The sequence below is a fragment of the Cibotium barometz genome, chromosome 19 (genome assembly GCF_041138505.1).
Source record: "Cibotium barometz isolate CiBa-2024 chromosome 19, ASM4113850v1, whole genome shotgun sequence".
Taxonomy (NCBI): Eukaryota; Viridiplantae; Streptophyta; class Polypodiopsida; order Cyatheales; family Cibotiaceae; genus Cibotium; species Cibotium barometz.
Window position 1 is genome coordinate 4,553,055 of NC_141064.1, and position 20,091 is coordinate 4,573,145.

The 20,091-nt window shown below is 51.9% G+C and overlaps 1 protein-coding gene across 3 annotated transcripts in view; it reads right to left on the reverse strand.

Annotated features, from left to right (window-relative positions):
• Positions 1 to 20,091, reverse strand: part of LOC147628123 (uncharacterized) — a 230,797-nt gene that overhangs the window by 85,311 nt on the left and 125,395 nt on the right. For all 3 annotated transcript variants that reach the window (XM_086813146.1, XM_086813145.1, XM_086813144.1), the window contains exon 11: positions 2,521 to 2,611. In XM_086813146.1, coding sequence (XP_086669272.1) covers positions 2,521 to 2,611 — 91 coding nt within the window. The remainder of the gene's footprint in view (positions 1 to 2,520; positions 2,612 to 20,091) is intronic.

Sequence of the window (20,091 nt, forward strand, 5' to 3'; positions counted from 1 at the left end):
CCCCAACATCAGGTGGATCTTTACAGAGCATCAATCCAGAGGAGTGGGCCTTGGCTTCGAGGAGCGTTTTGCAGCTAGCCTTCTGAGGGCCTGGGAGCATCTGAGGCCGTCACTCTTCCAGACTCCCCCGGGCACCGATGAGGAGCGCCTGAGGCAGCCATTGATCTGGAACCCCTTGATCCGACTTCCCAGTGGTCATATGGTTGGATCGCGATCTCACGTGTCGTGGGGCCCGTTGAGCTCCGGCCCAGCCCTAGACGACTGGATATGTTTTCAGCAGCTGCCTCTAGAGGTTCAGGAGAGGAACTTAGCGGGATGAGGGGCAGAGAGTTGACGAGGCAGGACATTGAGGCGGCCATCCCCCGGGAGTGGCGGACTCCAGTACAGGACCCTCCACCTCCACAGTGGATGGGCGTCTTTACTCGGCATGAGATCCTTCTAGCAGTCTGCGGCTCAGCAGAGAGAGTCGCCCCACTCACCTTCGAGGTGGGAGAGGGAGGCCAGCTTCAGAGGACCCGACTAGATTTGGATGAGTTCCAGGGTTGTATCTTTCAGAGGGTGCGGGTGGTCGGCTTTCATCAGAGACAGTGGCATGTAGACCCCTCACCGGCCTCGAAAGGGGAGGACTATTCTTGGAGATTATGGGCTTGGGACAGCAGGCCTCTTATTCGCCTTCAGTGGGATCCAGGCGAGTGGCTTTGGCGAGATCCCTACTCGGCCCCTACCAGCCCAGGCACCCCCTTTTTTCAGTACACAGCGAGGCTGGGACGGCGGATCCAGAGGCACAGGATAGCGGGCACCCCGGCGGCGGCCGAGCATTGGCGGCGACAGGGGCTCTCCCCTGCCTTCCTTAGGGACTTCTGGCAGCGCCTTTGGGCCAGCTTCCGGCCCTGGAAGGTGATGCTTTTTCTCTGGCTTACAGCGCATAGAGGACTGGCTGTGGGGGCTTGGCTAGCTTTTGGCAGACACCCAGCGTCCTGCCCTCGGTGCGGCCATGCACAGGAGTCGCAGCGGCACTGCTTATGGGATTGCCCACAGGCACAGCAGGTCTGGCAGCGCGCTCTCAGGATGGTTTTTGCAGGCTCGCCAGGTGAGATGATGGTGACGTGGGGTGCGGTGGCTTGGGCCACGAACAGCGGCCCGGCCCTTGGATACGAGGACGTCCCTGGCAGTGTGACCATCCAGGTCTCTGACAGGGCGATGGCGGTGGTTCCGACGCCAGACTTCTCTTCGGCAGTCTCCCAGGAGGGGGACGGGCACAGATGGGAGATGATCAGCAGCATGACGGCTTGGCACATATGGAGAGCCCAATGCAGGGAGGCCATAGACCGCCAGGCGACTCCACCGGCGGAGGTCATACAGGCCCTCTGGGTGGACATCATTCACACCTTGAGAGGACACTGGGGGAAACTTCAGGGCGACTCGGATCGCATGAGAGATCGCCGCAAGGCGTTCCTCCGCACTTGGCAGACTGGCCCTTTCCTCATCGCGAGGGGCGAGGATGTCACTTGGCACTACAGGCCTCCAGTTTGGCTCTTCTCACCTCCCGCATGTACTACTAGGTAGCCCCCCCAGAGAGCGGCCAGCCACGGGGGTGGAGCTCCGGTGTTCACTGTGTTTATTATCCCTCCTTGTGAGGTGAGCTTTGTAGCCTTATGGTGTTTTCTCATTAACTAATAGAAGGATCGTTTTTCCCAAAAAAAAAAAAAAGAAGATGTAACACAAAGTGAAGTAGAAAGAATTCTTTGAGACTGGCTATTATAGAAAGAATTCTTTGAGACTGGCTATTATAGAAAGGGATTTTCCATGAAGCTCGCATCGTCCATCCAAACACATCACAAACGAATCTTAATTTTTTGTAAATAATCTTTCGGCCACCTAGAGTTTATGGGATTAAAGCAAGCTCTGCATCCATCTTTTCTTCATTGCACTAGCACTAACAAGTTCCTACTATCAAGCTAATGAAAGCTTATCGTATTGTGTATACTTAAAGTGCACAAGTGTGACCAAAATTTCTTATATACAAAATGCAGATTGAATGTATCTAGAATGAAATGTGAAGATTATAATTAAAATTATTATATATTATAAACATGTAAAAGTGTCCATAGACTGACTTACTATTGACCATAAAACATGATATACTGAATCTATTGAAAGTGAACATTAAAGATTAAAGGTGGAAACTCTATATAATATAAGTGTGTAAGAGTAAACAATGAATGTTTTTTCCCACTTCTTGCTTTTTAATCCTTTGCTTTTTGGCTTTTCAAATAAGATTTGATGTCTTGCCCATGGATTGGCCACGTCGTAGATATAATATGACAAATTTTTGTAACTATTCTATTTCTTTGTTTGATTTTGTGGGCCTATTCACTTTGTCGCACTTCAAAGAGGCCTCCATTTTTTGAACACTTGAAGTTTGTACTAAACAAATCGAGTAATCTCTCCCCTTTATGTTGACTAACAAAGAAGAAATTAAAGATGCAAAATCTTAATATGGAATAAGAAATGCCTTGCCTTGCTTTCTATTTGCCATGATCCTGCATCCCCAGGAGCAGCCAGGCCCAAGACTGCATACGCGGCAGGAATCAGAGTTGGTGACAAGAACCTGTAACTACATAATATTAACAAGTATGCAAAGAAACTCAAAAGTCTTTTAAAAAAATTTTATGGACTAACATCCATAAAAATCTCCACTAGTTGCATTGTGATTACTTTACTATTGCAGTTTAAGAAGGAAAAGTTAGTCATGGCATGAACTCCGGTTACATTTACTTGAAATCCTACCATTTTGTCACTCAATACAAAAAAAAATTTCAAAAGATTAAAGTGTATAAAAACTAGTCCCTATTATATTCTGTGGGAAAAGAAAGAAACACACAGATACTCGAGGGGGTCATCTGTGCTGTTGAAGACTCATTGCAGGAGAGGATAGGTGGCTGTGTCACGTGTGTGTCTTTTTTTTGGTTAAAAGCTATGTGAGTAGGGTCCTCTAATCCTCTAGGGACTCAGCAGGGAGATGAAAATGACCATAATGATTCTCCATGGAGACTTTTACCTTGAGCTCCAGGGCAGGACAATGACCACACTGCGTCTCTGCCTTTGTTGTCGGCCGGGGATTTGCAGCCTTGTGCCGGTCGAGTGGCGATCCATTTGATGAGGGGGTGAGGTTTCATTGAGAGTGTGGGACAGGGATGCTTTGCTCGCAGGGTGACCACAGGCAGGCATGCCTATTGCGAGGAGGTGGGACACACAAGTGATCCTCCTCTCTCAACCAGGCAATAGTCTATTCAAGGCTTCACAAACCCAGTGGAGACCACAGGCGGGCACGCCTATTGCGAGGGGGTGGGGGACACAAGTGATCCTCCCCTCTCAACCAGGCAATAGTCTATTCAAGGCTTCATGAACCCAGTGGAGACCATCATAGCATCCTCACCCATCTTCGCCCTCTATCCTAAGTCCCCTGATCCCCGTAGCCCCCTGTGCGAAGTTGCCCTCATTGCCACAGGGGGAGCAGTTGGATGCAGACTGGATGTAGAAAGTCAAGAGTCCAGTACCTGACCATACACGTGCTCTCCAATGCAACCTTGGTAGCATGCCTGCCCCACCCACCATGATGTAGGGGCAGTAGTTTTCTCTTTCCCATTGAGCATGATCATGGACGAGACAATCTTCTTCTCCGAGATCCTTGGGGACTATGCATCAGACATTTGACAAGCCTCTATTGACTTTGCTGTCGAGGCTCGAGCACAGCATTTATAAATACCTTCACCCTGGAGTTCCATCTGCTAGCATCACTGGCTAGGGTGGCAACCCAATAGTCTTATCTGGCGAGTGCAGCCACTCCCACCTCAAGCCCCTTCCCTTGCACACAGCTGATCATTACTCGCCCTCAAAACCCTTGGCGAAATCCTCTCGCTCTAAGAGAGACTTGAACCATAGCCATGTCCATAGTCTTTTGTAGGTAGGATGCGCAGCCAGCATCACTGATCTACAGAGAAACAGTGGAAAGTGAGGTGGATGTTCTTATGCTCTACACCACCTCGGGCAGGAGCTTGTTGCTCACTGAAATGCATATACCCCCTAAGGGGCAGTGGCCTATGGCTGCACACTAGAACGTTTAACTATGACCTGGAAAGAGCTTACCGCTGCACACTAGAACGTTTAACTATGACCTGGAAAGAGCTTACCGTGCTGCGAGTGTGGCCTGTAGTAAGGTAATGCATCATTACACCCCACCGGGGTGATTGTTTTGTAGGGCTTTTGAGCCATATCAGGCTCCTCAACATTAACACCCTTAATAGGGCAAAACATCACACAGGTTTCTGGATAAACGGATAAAGGTAACACAAAGGCTTCAAGAGTGCAAGATCCTAACCTGTCATGTGCATGCACATGGACATGCTTAATCCCACACTAATCCCTGATTTGGGCAGCAGATAAACACAATTTTTGGCATGATTAGGGTCTTGTCAAGCACCGGAACAGATCAGGTCGACAGGTATGAAGTCAGCCAGAAGTGGAGAGCCTCACTGGTGTTGGCAGCTTTTTTGCATTATTTGTCCAAGCCACCTGGCCAGGTCACTTAGTGTTCTAGGGCCTATAAAAAGGCAAGGCTAAGATCAGTCTATCTACCTCACTCCCACTTCGGGACAGGTCTAGGATATGACCCTTGAGGTCTAGTTTAGGACTTTTGGGTTGCTAAAGGCAGCCAGAATTAGTAACCTTTCTGTACTATATGGATATACTGAATACACAACCATCTCTCTCTCTCTATTCCCTGTCTATGTTGATTGTTCTTGCATCAAGAGTTCTGATGTCACCAGCCTGGACATTTCCCGTATGGAAGAGGCTCTACTGCTGCAAACTAGCCTCTACTATGTTGGCAACTCCTCTCTATTCTTGGTGGTTCTCTACTCTAAGGTTATGGCTCTCTACCACCTTTACAGGCTCCCTAATGCTGGCTGCTCTCTTTCTATCTATCTTGAAGGCTGCCCATGAAGTATACCGGCTGTTGGGGACTGTTTTGGAGGCTTCCATCATAAAGAAATACTGAAGGCAATGGTATTTAATCATTTTATTATGATTTCCAGCCACTATACTTGTTGTACGAGCCCTTGTACTTGCTATACCTGCAGTACCAGCCCTTGTACTTGATGTACCAACCCTTGTACTTCTTGTACCAGTCAATGTACCTACTATACCGCCAATGTACCCTTCTATCACATATGGCACCCTAAAGACCCAAGGTGATGGGGAAGATTAGTACCCTCACGTGAAGAGGTGGTTTACACACATTCATGGTATTTTCGAGCTTCTATTGATGAGCCTCGCATATGGCAAATGATGGTCGTATATGGATAATCTGGCATCTCCGGTGGGGAGAGTAAGGTACTCAAAGCTTGTACATGATATTTTAAGGTCCTCAAAGCTTGTACAAGATATTTTCTCCTTGAGTAATAAAATACTCCCTGAGCCCTGGAAGTTACATTGGTATCAAAGCATTGTCTCTTTCACACTCTTGTGTGAAGAAAATCCTTTCGGGGTATAAACACTAACTCTTAGTGTAGTCTGGTCAACCTATCCACTTATGGGAGCAATCATGAATCCAAAGCATGAGCATAAGTCAACATGGTTTGTGGAATCTATCTCGGAAACATTGAATTGGGTTTATTATGCTTCCTGGGTATTCTCTTCTATATTGATATCATGGATCATTTTATCAAGCTCAAGACAACCTATATGGAGATACATCTATCATCTATTGGGCTTTATGACGAACTAGCCAAGAAAAGCTAAGTATTCCTTTCTTTTTCTTGCAAGATTGTTACATGGGATTTTTGAATGCCTTACCCTTGTATCTTTGCAAGGAGAAAATGGTATGTTTTCTTGAGTGTGTTTAAGGAAAGCATTGATGAGCTTGGTCTATATGGTTTCTTATGACCTTCCACGGATGGGATATGTGTCACGACCCTGTGTTTTTCTCTGGACAGTGTGCAGGTGTGCATGGGGACATGGTGGACAGTGTGAATGGCATCAGGTTGGAGTCAAAAAGTAAGCCCATGTGTGGACAACCCCAAGTGTGAAGGGGGCCAAGTGATTAAAGTCTTCTCTCATAACCCATGGGGACAAAGGGTTTTGGAGGGGACAAAGGTTTAAAAGCCTTTAAAAATAAAAGAACCCCTTTTAGGGGATAATCGTGGCCTTTATGCTATTTATGGGGGCCTATACTTCTTTTAGAGGGAGTCGAGCTGCAGCTTCAGCGGGGTGTGCTTTTTCGCTGAGGGCGGCTGTTCGGCAGGGTACACAGGAGAGCACGTTGAACTCTTTCTCTCTCCCAGGTGTCTGTGAAGGGCAGGGCAGGAGACAGAGGCATGCTGGCAGTTACAGGGCTGCGGGAGGCGGACAGTGTTGGTGCAGGCTGCAAGGTCCCTTTGTGCGCAGGCAGTTACAGGGCTGCTGGAGGCGGTTAGAGCTGGCGCAGAGACTGTCGGCATGGACTCCACGTGGATGGCCTGCAGAGGTGCTGGACTGAACAGGGCATAAGAGGCTCTCTTGGGAAGAGGGGACTGCAGGAGAAACAGGGGCGTACATGTGGGGACAGCCAGTACTGCTCTCTCTTTCTCTCTCTCTCTCTCTCCCTCTGCTAAAAAGTGGATAGGCCTGCACGAAGGTCTGGGCGAGCAGATGCAGCACAGACACGTGCTTTACTAGTTTGGAAGAGAGGCTTGTGGGCTGACTGCAAGAAGCGCCCAGCCAACAGATTCCCACGCTCTCTCTCTCTTGAAAGGAGGCCGGCTCTAGGAAGTGCAAGACAGGTTTTTCTCTCTCTCTCTCTCTCTCTCTTTTGGAAGGAGGCGGGCAGAAGGAGGCGCATAGCCGGGACTGTTTTGAGACTGTTTATGGGCTATTTTTGTTTGGCTGCAAATTCAGCTATGTACTTGGGTTTCCGGTTGCAAGTACGAGGTCACTTGGTAGTGTTTCTTGGCATGGGAGTGATGCAAGCTCGCATGGCTGCATGCTCATCGAGCAGATTGTTTTCTTCCTGCTAGAAAGATACAGAGGGACCTACAGTTATGGGCATCTCTATGTTGCCAGATGTTTCATGAGAGAACAAGTAACTAGATGTATGGAAACAGGACAGAAGTTTCAAAGGGAAACAGGCCTAAGGGTTTCATGTGGAAACAGGTCGTAGGGACCTACAGTTATGGGCATCTCTATGTTGCCAGATGTTTCATGAGAGAACAGGTAACTAGATGTATGGAAACATGCCCAAGGGTTTCATGTGGAAACAGGTCGTAGGTTTCTCGAGGAAACATGTTTTTGGGTTTCTCCAGGAGATAGGTCACATGCAGGCAGAAGGTACAGGAATGGACACATGTTTGGTACAGCCTTGCTACCGATTGGGCAGGGGACAAGGAATCCATGACAGAGATGGATAGTACCCTTGGAAGGTAGAGAGGGTTGGTACAGGTGTGTTGACTGTATGGTATGCTGTGCTGTGATACAAGTTCTCTTTTGAGAGACAGTTTGGGAGTCTGCGTTGTGATGCAGAAGCACTGGATGTGTCACGGTATGATGCTGTTCATAGTGTGAGAGGCTATGGATGGTTGTGGCAGCCTTGATCATGGGAGAAAACTTCTGTATGCAGACTCAATGTGAGAGAGTCTTTCGATGTGAAAAATGGCTGGACTTGTTTGTGGATGCCGAGTGGACAAGAGGCCATGATGCAGGTTCTTTGCAGGCTTCAGGGGTTCTACTGTGACCACTGAGTTCCCAGCCTTATTGTAATCAAAGCTCTTATAATCAATTAAAGATATACCGCAAGGGGCGCCACTGCGATTTGGGGCCAATCGGTGTCCGTCTACCATTTGCAGGAGCACTCTCCCCCTGTTTGTTTTCTTTTTCTAGGTCCTCAATGGCGTTGAAGTGTTTTATGTGCAAGTGTTTGTTTCACCGCCCGTCAGGCCTGCAGGAAGGTCTGGGCGGACAGATGCAGCACAGACACGTGCTTTACTAGTTTGGAAGAGAGGCTTGTGGGCTGACTGCATGAAGCGCCTAGCCAACAGATTCCCACGCTCTTTCTCTCTTAAAAGGAGGCCGGCTCTAGGAAGTGCAAGACAGGTTTTTCTCTCTCTCTCTGTCTCTCTCTTTCTTTTGGAAGGAGGCGGGCAGAAGGAGGCGCATAGCCGGGACTGTTTATGGCCTATTTTTGTTTGGCTGCAAATTCAGCTATGTACTTGGGTTTCCGGTTGCAAGTACGAGGTCACCTGGTAGTGTTTCTTAGCATGGGAGTGATGCAAGCTCGCATGGCTGCGTGCTCATCGAGCAGATTGTTTTCTTCCTGCTAGAAAGGAACAGAGGGACCTACAATTATGGGCATCTCTATGTTGCCAGATATTTCATGAGAGAACAGGTAACTAGATGTATGGAAACAGGACAAAAGTTTCAAAGGGAAACAAGCATAAGGGTTTCATGTGGAAACAAGTCGTAGGTTTCTCGAGGAAACATGTTTTTGGGTTTCTCTAGGAGATAGGTCACATGGAGGCAGAAGGTACAGGAATGGACACATGTTTGGTACAGCCTTGCTACCGATTGGGCAGGGGACAGGGAATCCATGACAGAGATGGATAGTACCCTTGGAAGGTAGAGAGGGTTGGTACAGGTGTGTTGACTGTATGGTATGCTGTGCTGTGATACAAGTTCTCTTTTGAGAGACAGTTTGGGAGTCTGTGTTGTGATGCAGAAGCACTGGATGTGTCAGGGTGTGATGCTGTTCATAGTGTGAGAGGCTATGGATGGTTGTGGCAGCCTTGATCATGGGAGAAAACTTCTGTATGCAGACTCAATGTGAGAGAGTCTTTCGATGTGAAAAATGGCTGGACTTGTTTGTGGATGCCGAGTGGACAAGAGGCCATGATGCAAGTTCTTTGCAGGCTTCAGGGGTTCTACTGTGACGGCTGAGTTCCCAGCCTTATTGTAATCAAAGCTCTTATAATCAATTAAAGAAATACCGCAAGGGGCGCCACTGCGATTTGGGGCCAATCAGTGTCCGTCTACCATTTGCAGGAGCACTCTAGCTCCCCCTGTTTGTTTTCTTTTTCTAGGTCCTCAATGGCGTTGAAGTGTTTTATGTGCAAGTGTTTGTTTCACCGCCCGTCAGGCCTGCAGGAAGGTCTGGGCGGACAGATGCAGCACAGACACGTGCTTTACTAGTTTGGAAGAGAGGCTTGTGGGCTGACTGCATCAAGCGCCTAGCCAACAGATTCCCACGCTCTTTCTCTCTTGAAAGGAGGCCGGCTCTAGGAAGTGCAAGACAGGTTTTTCTCTCTCTCTCTCTCTCTCTTTCTTTTGGAAGGAGGCGGGCAGAAGGAGGCGCATAGCCGGGACTGTTTTGAGACTGTTTATGGGCTATTTTTGTTTGGCTGCAAATTCAGCTATGTACTTGGGTTTCCGGTTGCAAGTACGAGGTCACCTGGTAGTGTTTCTTGGCATGGGAGTGATGCAAGCTCGCATGGCTGCGTGCTCATCGAGCAGATTGTTTTCTTCCTACTAGAAAGGAACACAGGGACCTACAGTTATGGGCATCTCTATGTTGCCAGATGTTTCATGAGAGAACAGGTAACTAGATGTATGGAAACAGGACAGAAGTTTCAAAGGGAAACAGGCATAAGGGTTTCATGTGGAAACAGGTCATAGGTTTCTCGAGGAAACATGTTTTTGGGTTTCTCCAGGAGATAGGTCACATGCAGGCAGAAGGTACAGGAATGGACACATGTTTGGTACAGCCTTGCTACCGATTGGGCAGGGGACAAGGAATCCATGACAGAGATGGATAGTACCCTTGGAAGGTAGAGAGGGTTGGTACAGGTGTGTCGACTGTATGGTATGCTGTGCTGTGATACAAGTTCTCTTTTGAGAGACAGTTTGGGAGTCTGTGTTGTGATGCAGAAGCACTGGATGTGTCAGGGTGTGATGCTGTTCATAGTGTGAGAGGCTATGGATGGTTGTGGCAGCCTTGATCATGGGAGAAAACTTCTGTATGCAGACTCAATGTGAGAGAGTCTTTCGATGTGAAAAATGGCTGGACTTGTTTGTGGATGCCGAGTGGACAAGAGGCCATGATGCAGGTTCTTTGCAGGCTTCAGGGGTTCTACTGTGACGGCTGAGTTCCCAGCCTTATTGTAATCAAAGCTCTTATAATCAATTAAAGAAATACCGCAAGGGGCGCCACTGCGATTTGGGGCCAATCGGTGTCCGTCTACCATTTGCAGGAGCACTCTAGCTCCCCCTGTTTGTTTTCTTTTTCTAGGTCCTCAATGGCGTTGAAGTGTTTTATGTGCAAGTGTTTGTTTCACCGCCCGTCAGGCCGGTTTACAAGGTTCCGTTGCCGGGACATCGTCGACTTTCTCAAGGAGGCGAGTCCGTGGTTGCTTTGGTCGGGACAATCGCCAACTTTCCTAAGGGGGCGAGCTCGTGGTTGTCTCATGAGAGTCACATCAAGAGCTTCAACATGAGGAAAGTGAAAAGGAAGTGCAGGACAGTACAGGATTTTGTGTCTTTGCCTATATGAGGTGAAGAGCAAGAGCTGAAGATGAAGCTCAGGAGAAAAGACACCAAGGACAAGAAGTAGTCGGCCAGGAACAAGAAGCAGTTGAAGTGTTATGGTGCAAAACATGTTGAAGGCTATGGCTTTCGACAGTTTGTCACCGGTCTATCTTCATAGAGGCTTCACGGGTTTGGAAGACAGTTTCTTTCTATGTTTAGCAGTGGTGATCTACTATGCTTCATCGAGGACTTGTGCTTACCACTTGGGTGGAGTGCAAGTAGGTTTTGGGTGCCTGACAATGTATCAAATGAGGCTCAAATGGAAACGGAGGAACTCGATGAGGTTCTTATTCCCGAGCAGATACTGGCACATAAGGAAAGAAAGGTACAAGGTAAAGTTTCCCGTCGCTATCCTGTGAAGTTCAAGAGCTGTTCACTGATGGATGCGAAGTGGATGGAGGAGGGTGACTTAGCAGATTCACCTCAGGATTTGCAGCTTTATCTTGATGCCTTTGAGTTGGAGTCGACTCTTGTTACGACTCATTCAGGTTCAGCAGAGCATAGGTCTGAAGCATTGCCTAATGCTCAAGAGGGGGGTAGCACCTCGGCTCCCTTGTTACAGACAGGCTCATTTGTTATCTAGGAGTCGCTTGGTGACATCTTTGTATTCACTCGAAGGTACTGAGGCTGACAGTACATCTGCTTATGGGACTTCTATGATATTGTGTACTAGTCACATGAGATGGTAAAGTTGGGTATGGTTCACAGTCGGCCGCACCTTGAACTATAACTGCAACTATGGATAACTCTATGGAGGGCATAAGTCTTGCGAGCAGTCCTAGAGTTGGTTTGGTTCACGGCTATATGGATCGAACTCTATTTGTGCATGTATGCATACACTTTTTGAGGTAGAGGTATTTTTGTATTCTGGTGCCATTGGATCCTGGTACCATTGAGAATACATTGGGAAATACTCTGCATTGTGTCATGTGCTGCATGTATGTTGGTATGATACATCAAGTGCTTTATTATGTTCATGGATGCACCATTGGGTGTAACTCCTGCGGGATGGCCATGAGACATATGTGGGAAAGTACTTAGTGGATGTAGTGTTTGGATGCATTGAGTGCTTGCATATGCTCATGTTGTACCATCAGTCGTGGGTCCTGCGGGATGTCCATGGGCGTAAGGCTTGCGAGCAGCCCTTAGACTGTTACTTTAGAGTAGGTAGAGCATCTTGAGAAGCATATTGTTTGCGAATGCATATATGTGTCATGCATATGTTTGTCATATGTAGAATGATGCATGATTTTGTTTTTGGCTAACACTGTTAACGTGCTTCCATTTGGTTTTAGACTTTTGCTGTAGGTTCTGAAGGAACAAGCAAGAGGTGTTTGTCACTTTGGCGTGACAGTGTGGCCTATTGTGCAGGATGATTGTTTTATCACCCAGATGCATTGGAGGGCCATTGCTTTTGTCGTATGGGGAGTCTTTGCTCATAAGATGCCTTACTGTGCCATTGAGTGCAATCGAGGACGCTTGCCATTTTTCAAGAGGGGGGTATGTCACGACCCTGTGTTTTTCTCTGGACAATATGCAGGTGTGCATGGGGACATGGTGGACAGTGTGAATGGCATCAGGTTGGAGTCAAAAAGTAAGCCCATGTGTGGACAACCCCAAGTGTGAAGGGGGCCAAGTGATTAAAGTCTTCTCTCATAACCCATGGGGACAAAGGGTTTTGGAGGGGACAAAGGTTTAAAAGCCTTTAAAAATAAAAGAACCCCTTTTAGGGGATAATCGTGGCCTTTATGCTATTTATGGGGGCCTATACTTCTTTTAGAGGGACTCGAGTTGCAGCTTCAGCGGGGTGTGCTTTTTCGCTGAGGAGGGCTGTTCGGCAGGGTACACAGGAGAGCACGTTGAACTCTCTCTCTCTCCCATGTGTCTGTGAAGGGCAGGGCAGGAGACAGAGGCATGCTGGCATTACAGGGCTGCGGGAGGCGGACAGTGCTGGTGCAGGCTGCAAGGTCCCTTTGTGCGCAGGCAGTTACAGGGCTGCTGGAGGCGATTAGAGCTGGCGCAGAGACTGTCAGCATGGACTCCACGTGGATGGCCTGCAGAGGTGCTGGACTGAACAGGGCATAAGAGGCTCTCTTGGGAAGAGGGGACTGCAGGAGAAACAGGGGCGTACATGTGGGGACAGCCAGTACTGCTCTCTCTTTCTCTCTCTCTCTCTCTCTCTCCCTCTGCTGAAAAGTGGATAGGCCTGCAGGAAGGTCTGGGCGGGCAGATGCAGCACAGATACGTGCTTTACTGGTTTGGAAGAGAGGCTTGTGGGCTGACTGCAAGAAGCGCCCAGCCAACAGATTCCCACGCTCTCTCTCTCTTGAAAGGAGGCCGGCTCTAGGAAGTGCAAGACAGGTTTTTCTCTCTCTCTCTCTCTCTCTCTCTCTCTCTTTTGGAAGGAGGCGGGCAGAAGGAGGCGCATAGCCGGGACTGTTTTGAGACTGTTTATGGGCTATTTTTGTTTGGCTGCAAATTCAGCTATGTACTTGGGTTTCCGGTTGCAAGTACGAGGTCACTTGGTAGTGTTTCTTGGCATGGGAGTGATGCAAGCTCGCATGGCTGCATGCTCATCGAGCAGATTGTTTTCTTCCTGCTAGAAAGATACAGAGGGACCTACAGTTATGGGCATCTCTATGTTGCCAGATGTTTCATGAGAGAACAAGTAACTAGATGTATGGAAACAGGACAGAAGTTTCAAAGGGAAACAGGCCTAAGGGTTTCATGTGGAAACAGGTCGTAGGTTTCTCGAGGAAACATGTTTTTGGGTTTCTCCAAGAGATAGGTCACATGCAGGCAGAAGGTACAGGAATGGACACATGTTTGGTACAGCCTTGCTACCGATTGGGCAGGGAACAGGGAATCCATGACAGAGATGGATAGTACCCTTGGAAGGTAGAGAGGGTTGGTACAAGTGTGTCGACTGTATGGTATGCTGTGCTGTGATACAAGTTCTCTTTTGAGAGACAGTTTGGGAGTCTGTGTTGTGATGCAGAAGCACTGGATGTGTCAGGGTGTGATGCTGTTCATAGTGTGAGAGGCTATGGATGGTTGTGGCAGCCTTGATCATGGGAGAAAACTTTTGTATGCAGACTCAATGTGAGAGAGTCTTTCGATGTGAAAAATGGCTGGACTTGTTTGTGGATGCCGAGTGGACAAGAGGCCATGATGCAGGTTCTTTGCAGGCTTCAGGGGTTCTACTGTGACGGCTGAGTTCCCAGCCTTATTGTAATCAAAGCTCTTATAATCAATTAAAGAAATACCGCAAGGGGCGCCACTGCGATTTGGGGCCAATCGGTGTCCGTCTACCATTTGCAGGAGCACTCTAGCTCCCCCTGTTTGTTTTCTTTTTCTAGGTCCTCAATGGCGTTGAAGTGTTTTATGTGCAAGTGTTTCTTTCACCGCCCATCAGGCCGGTTTACAATATGACGCATTACTCTATGGAAGCGATTGTTATTTAAACTATAGACCACGTTCATGGATTATTTAGATGTATCTAAGGAGATTTCTTTCTTGGACGGGATTTACATAGATATTGGGCTTCGTAAGCAATTTCTATGGACGAATCTGTCCGATTTATAGAGAAGAAATATTTGGATATTGAAGTGTTCTATTCTAGCGCGTGTAGCCCGCTGCCCCCTGCGCCTCCCCCTTCGCAGTCGCCGCCGCCTCCTCCCCCTCCTCCTTCACCCGCCTGTCCCCGTAGCCCTTCCTCCCCTCCGCCTTCACCCGCCTGTCCCCGCAGCCCTTCCTCCCCTCCGCCTTCATCCCGCCTGCCCCCCTCTGCCCCCCGCCTGAGCCAGACCCTTCCGCCCCCGGCCTTCCTCTTCCGCGCCGCCCTCCACTTCCCCCCCCTTTTCTCGCCTTCTCTGCGCAGCCCCCCCCTCGCCATCTTTCTTCCTCCGCCTCTCTCCCTCCCCCCGCCCGCCTTTTTCCACCTCCTTTCCCCCCCCTCCTTGCGTCGTCGGCTTCTCCGCCCCCCGTCCCTGCCTCTCCCTTTCTCCCTGCCTCAGCCCCCCCCATCCCCCCCCCTTTTTGTTTTTTTTTCGGCGTCTTCAGCGGAGTGGCGTGGTCTTTCTTGGGTTCGTCTCGTCGATTCAGCCAGTACCTGGTCTTTTTCCCCTAGGAGGACTCCATGGCAGCCTCTCCGTCAGCCCCGACTGATACAGGTCTTCGACTAGACTTCTCAGATGCAGAGCAGCAGCTTCTCGCGTCCTCCGTTTCTTCTTTGGAGGCCTCCTCCTTGGTTTGCAAGGTGGTGGGTAGCCGCCCAATGCGGAGAGAGTTACGCGACCTACTTCAGGGTAGCCTCATCGGCGAGACTGCCAGAATCGTCAGCGTGGATTTTTTAGGCCGCGGCTACTACCAGGTGGAGTTCGAGTCCCCACCAGCAGCTCAGAGGGTGCTGGCTCGGAGCCCCATTGCCCTACGCTCCTCTCGGGCGTTCTTGGCGCGATGGACACACGGTTTCGACCCATCGTCTGATCCACTGGCAGGCGCGACTGGATTCCCCATCACCGTCTGCTTTCCAGGTCTCCGAAGGGAGTACTTGCCCCTCCTGCCGGCCATAGGCAAGGCTTTCGGGCAGGTGGTGGAGGTGCCACAGACCGCGGCTTCAGTGGTTGCTCGGGCAGCAGGACTCCCGGCCATTCGTGGTGTTGTTTCGTCACCGGAGTCCCTCCCGAAGACGATCCTCCTCCCTTGTCTTTCTGGAGGACATCTGATTCAGCGCGTGGAGTATTCGGGCCTCCCCGGTCAGTGCTTCATATGTCGGGAGATGGGCCATCTCGCACGCTCCTGTCCCCGCAAGGGGGCTAATCCTTCACGCTTTGCTGCCTCTGGACCCCCTGCGGGAGACCCGAGAGGTGGCCATCCACCTCCGAGACCGGACATCTCTGGCTCGTCACAGCAGGCGCCACCATCGGACGAGCAGGCTCCGGCGGAGGACGCCGCACAGACTCAGGAGGCTGGAGGCTGGCAGGAGGTTCGCCGGCGGAAACGCCCGGCTCGCAGGGACCGTCGCAGACGCCAGCAGGCAGCGCAGGCTGGCGGACAGGATGGTGGACGGGCGACTCCGGCTGGCCCACAGGCACCTACCCGCATTTATGCTCCAGTCAGGGATAGGCGGCCGGTAGGTCCCACCCCGATGGACGAGGATTCAGTCTCAGTGCCCGTTGCTGAGGCCGATGGAGGAGTCTCCCACGTGGAGACCCCACTCCCGCCTCCCCCCGCGGGGGCCCCGCCCCCTCCTTGGAGCAGTTCCCTGAGGATCCCCGGCCGCACTCTGCGACCCCCGGCTCCCCTCCCCCCCACCCGGAGAGCACTCTTCCCTCCTCCCCCCCTCCCCCCCCCCTCCCCCCCCTCCCTCCTCCCCCGGCGGCCCCCCCTGACTCCTATCCTCTGGCAGATGCCTTTCCATCCTCCCCTCGCTCTCCCCCCTCCTCGCCGCGCGCCCCCATCCCTCCTTCAGCCTCTCCAGGATACTTCGCCAGACCACCCACTGCCCCGGGGCAGCGCAGCTGGGTAGGCCAGAGTTCAGTCCAGCGGCTGTTTCACCGCCACTCCGGGCCGGTGGAGATGGCGATCCTCGCTTCACCCGCCACAGAGTTCGCCCCAGCCTCCCCTGGGGGGCCCCCGCGAGTGATGGGGCTACCAGTGGATTACAGTTTTTTCAGGTGCCTCCAGCTGGATGCTGGCCCATTCGAGACTCTGGTCGCGCCCCTGCGAGTTTGCGTGGTGTGCCATCCCTCGCGTTCTCCTTCAGTGGTGAGCAGCATGGTGGCCTTCTCCTTTCCTCTCAGCGTTGCCCCAGACACAGCCTGGGATTGCAGCTCTGTAGAGGAAGTTCTGCGTGACCAGATACTGGAGTTTTCTCACCACTTCAGCGACCTGGGGCTCACGGATCTACTGCAGACCCGACTTCACTCAGCCCGCATGAGCCTGTTTGGTATAGGAGATTGGCGGGGTGGATCCGGTCCACACATCAGTTGAGGCGGTGCTACTGATTCTCCTCCATGCCGCCCCGAGGGTGCAGCCTTCCTTTAGGTACTTATATGCAGAGGATTGGTCTCACGCCTATGCTCTGGATAGGGCGAAGGCGGAGTGGGGCTGGACTCAGACACAGGTCACCCTCTTTCTGGAGAGACTCCGCACCCGGACAGACAGTGATTATTCTCCCTCCAAGCCGGCGCCCAAGACTCCTAGAGTGGAGGGCAGATCATCCGGGCCGGCTGAGAGGGTGAGCCAGTGGCGGCTTCTTCACTTGCCTCAGCTCATCCATGAGGATCCTCTCATGGAACATCCAGGGTCTCGGTGGACATCGCTGCCACATTGGTCGGGGCAGACTTCGTCAGGAGATCCAGAGGGCTCTCGTTGGAGGACCCATAGATATTCTTTTCATCCAGGAGCACCACCTTTCTGCCGAGCGTACCCGCATCTGCGGGAAGATCTTGCCAGGCAGGAGCCACACTTTTTGGTCCCCGGCATATGGCCCCCAGGGGAACCAGGGCGGAGTATGCATCTCAGTCAGCGAGCAGCTTCTTTCTGAGGTTGTGGACTCTGGCACTCTGGTTCAGGGTCGAGCGCAGTGGGTCATCCTTCGGGTTGGGGAAGACCGCATTGGCTTCCTCAACTTCTACGCCCCTAACGGGGCGTCCGGGAGAGCCGAGTTCTGGAGCACCATCAGGCAGTCCCTCCCCTTGGCAGACCACTGGTGCCTAGGAGGGGATTGCAACATGCTGGAGGACGCAGAGGATAGGATGGGGGGCAGCCAGGAGACCATTCATGGGCCAGAGCTAGCTGCCTGGGAGGAGCTAGTGCTACAGGTGAGAGCCCAGGATCCGTGGACTCTCCCGGAGTTTGGCAGGTTGCAGGGGAGTCTATCTTTCTCGCGCTCGGATAGACGAGCCACAGGCGTTAACCTTTCCCGCATCGACAGATTCTACATTGATGAGTGGGCCTGTGATAGAGGCGGCACTGTGGGCATACTTGCTGGCTCCTCCTTTTCAGACCACTTCCCAGTGCTTCTCCAGATTGAGGACCCTACGAGAGGAGAGCGGGGCCAGAGCGTCCGGATTCCTGATTGTCTCATAGAGGAGCCTGAGATCGCACTCAGAGTTGAGCAGGTCTGGCAGGAGCTACAGTTCAGGAGAGGCTCGGCAGCCAGTGATCTTGCCAGTGGCTTGCAGGAGATTAGTCGGATGCTCAGACTGGCTGCCTTGGACCGTCTGGAGGCCTTCAGGGAGCAGGAGAGGAGCCAACGGAGGAGTTTAGCGTCCCTCCAGAGACTCCAGGAGAGAGATCCTCTGAGCCCTTGGATCTCTGAGCAGATGGAGACAGCTCGCACTGAGATCAGATCCATCGAGGAGAGGCGATTCCATGCTCGGTCTTCTTTTTGGACTCAGGCTGGAGATAGAGTGACTCGGGATTTCTTTGAGGCGACTGGGCCTCGCTTCAGACGAGAGGGTCTCAGGCGGCTTCGTCAGGCTGATGGCCAGGTTGTGGTGGATCCCCCCAGGGTGCGGGCGATAGCCACAGATTTTTACAGGGTTCTTCTCTCTGCTGAGCCGGCAGACGACAGGGTGAGAGAGGCTAGGGAGGCAGTCTGGAGCTTCACGAGACCGGTTGTGCCGGCCCATCTACAGCACTCCCTTCTCTCCCCCTTCTCGGATACGGAGCTGGAGGAGGCTCTTCAGGCATTACCGCGGGGCAAATGCCCAGGAGAGGACGGTCTTTCAGTGGCTTTCTTCCAGAGGTACTGGGGCCTCCTTCATAGGGCTTCAGATTGGCATTCCAGGAGATTATGGAGACGGGAGTCATGCCGGACAGCATTGCAGAGGGGTTGATTCACTTGATCCCCAAAGAGGGCGGAGACAGACTGGAGATTAGACAGTGGAGACCGATCACCTTGCTAGGCACGGCCTACAAGGTCCTAGCTAAGGCGATCAGCAGGCGGCTTCAGCCTCACCTTCCGGACATCATCCACTCCACGCAGACAGGCTTCATCCAGGATCGGAGCATTCTGGATAACATTTTCTCTTTCTGGGAGGCTTACGGCCTTGGCTAGATTTCGGCAGGAGGATTTGGCGGTGCTCCTTCTCGACTTCGAGAAGGCATATGATCGGGTGGACTGGGCCTTCTTGGAAGGCACTATGGAGAGGATGGGCTTCCCCCCTCAGTGGATCCGTGGGGTATCTGCACTCTACACTTCGGCTCATAGCCAGGTGCTGATACAGGGTGTGTGCGGAGAGAGGTTCCAGCTTTCGCGCTCGGTGCGACAGGGGTGCCCCTTGGCGCCCTTTCCTTTTCTTTTTGTGGCGGAGGCCATGAGCACCTTCTTGACGGCACAGGATACAGGTTTGAGGGGCCTCCAGCTTCCCATCCGCACCTCGGAGGAGCTCCTAGACTCGGAGTTTGCGGATGACACTGCTGTCTATCTTCAGGGAGGTGAGGAGAACCTCCGCCGCTTCGCCTCAGCCATGGACAGGTTTTGCAGAGCCTCGGGCGCTTTGATCAACTGGCACAAGTCGTGTGGGCTGTGGGTCAGTTCTATGCCCCCCCCGACTTGGAGGCCAGTTGATGGTTTTCAGTGGCTGCCCCCCGGCACTACAGTGCGTTATTTGGGCTGCTATGTGGGCCATTGATATATCTCCGGAGCAGTAGATAGCCCCCCTTCTTCTGAGCATTCGGAAGAAGCTTCTGTATTGGAGTACTGCTCGTTTATCTCTGGCTGGCCCGCGTAGTGGTGGCCAACCAGGTTCTGCTCGCTACCATGTGGTACATCACTTCCTGCTGGGCCTTCTCTCGGGCGTGCATTGGCCAGGTGCAGAGGCTCATCAGGAACTTTCTTTGGTCCGGAGGCGATGGGCGACCCGCTAGGGCAAAGGTGGCATGGGCTGTGATCACTCAGCCGAGGGAGAGAGGCGGCCTGGGCATTGTAGATCCTATTTGCCAAAGCCGAGCTTTGCTTGGCAAGCTGGTAGTTCGTGGTCTCCTGCCAGGTGTTGAGCCGTGGAAGGAGCTTCTTGTTTCCAGGATGCTCAGCCGCACTCCGTCTCTTAGCGGCCCCTGGAACCCCAGCATCAGGTGGATCTTTACGGAGCAGCCCTCCAGAGGAGTGGGCCTTGGCTTCGAGGAGCGTTTTGCAGCCAGCCTTCTGAGGGCCTGGGCGCATCTGAGGCCGGCACTCTTCCAGACTCCCCCGGGCACCGATGAGGAGCGCCTGAGGCAGCCATTGATCTGGAACCCCTTGATTCGTCTCCCCAGTGGCCATATGGTTGGCTCGCGGTCTCACGTGTCGTGGGGCCCGTTGAGCTCCGGCCCAGCCCAGTCCCTAGACGACTGGATATGTTTTCAGCAGCTGCCTCCAGAGGCTCAGAAGAGGAGACTCAGTGGGATGAGGGGCAGAGAGTTGATGAGACAGGATATTGAGGCGGCCATCCCCCGGGAGTGGCGGACCCCAGTACAGGACCCTTCACC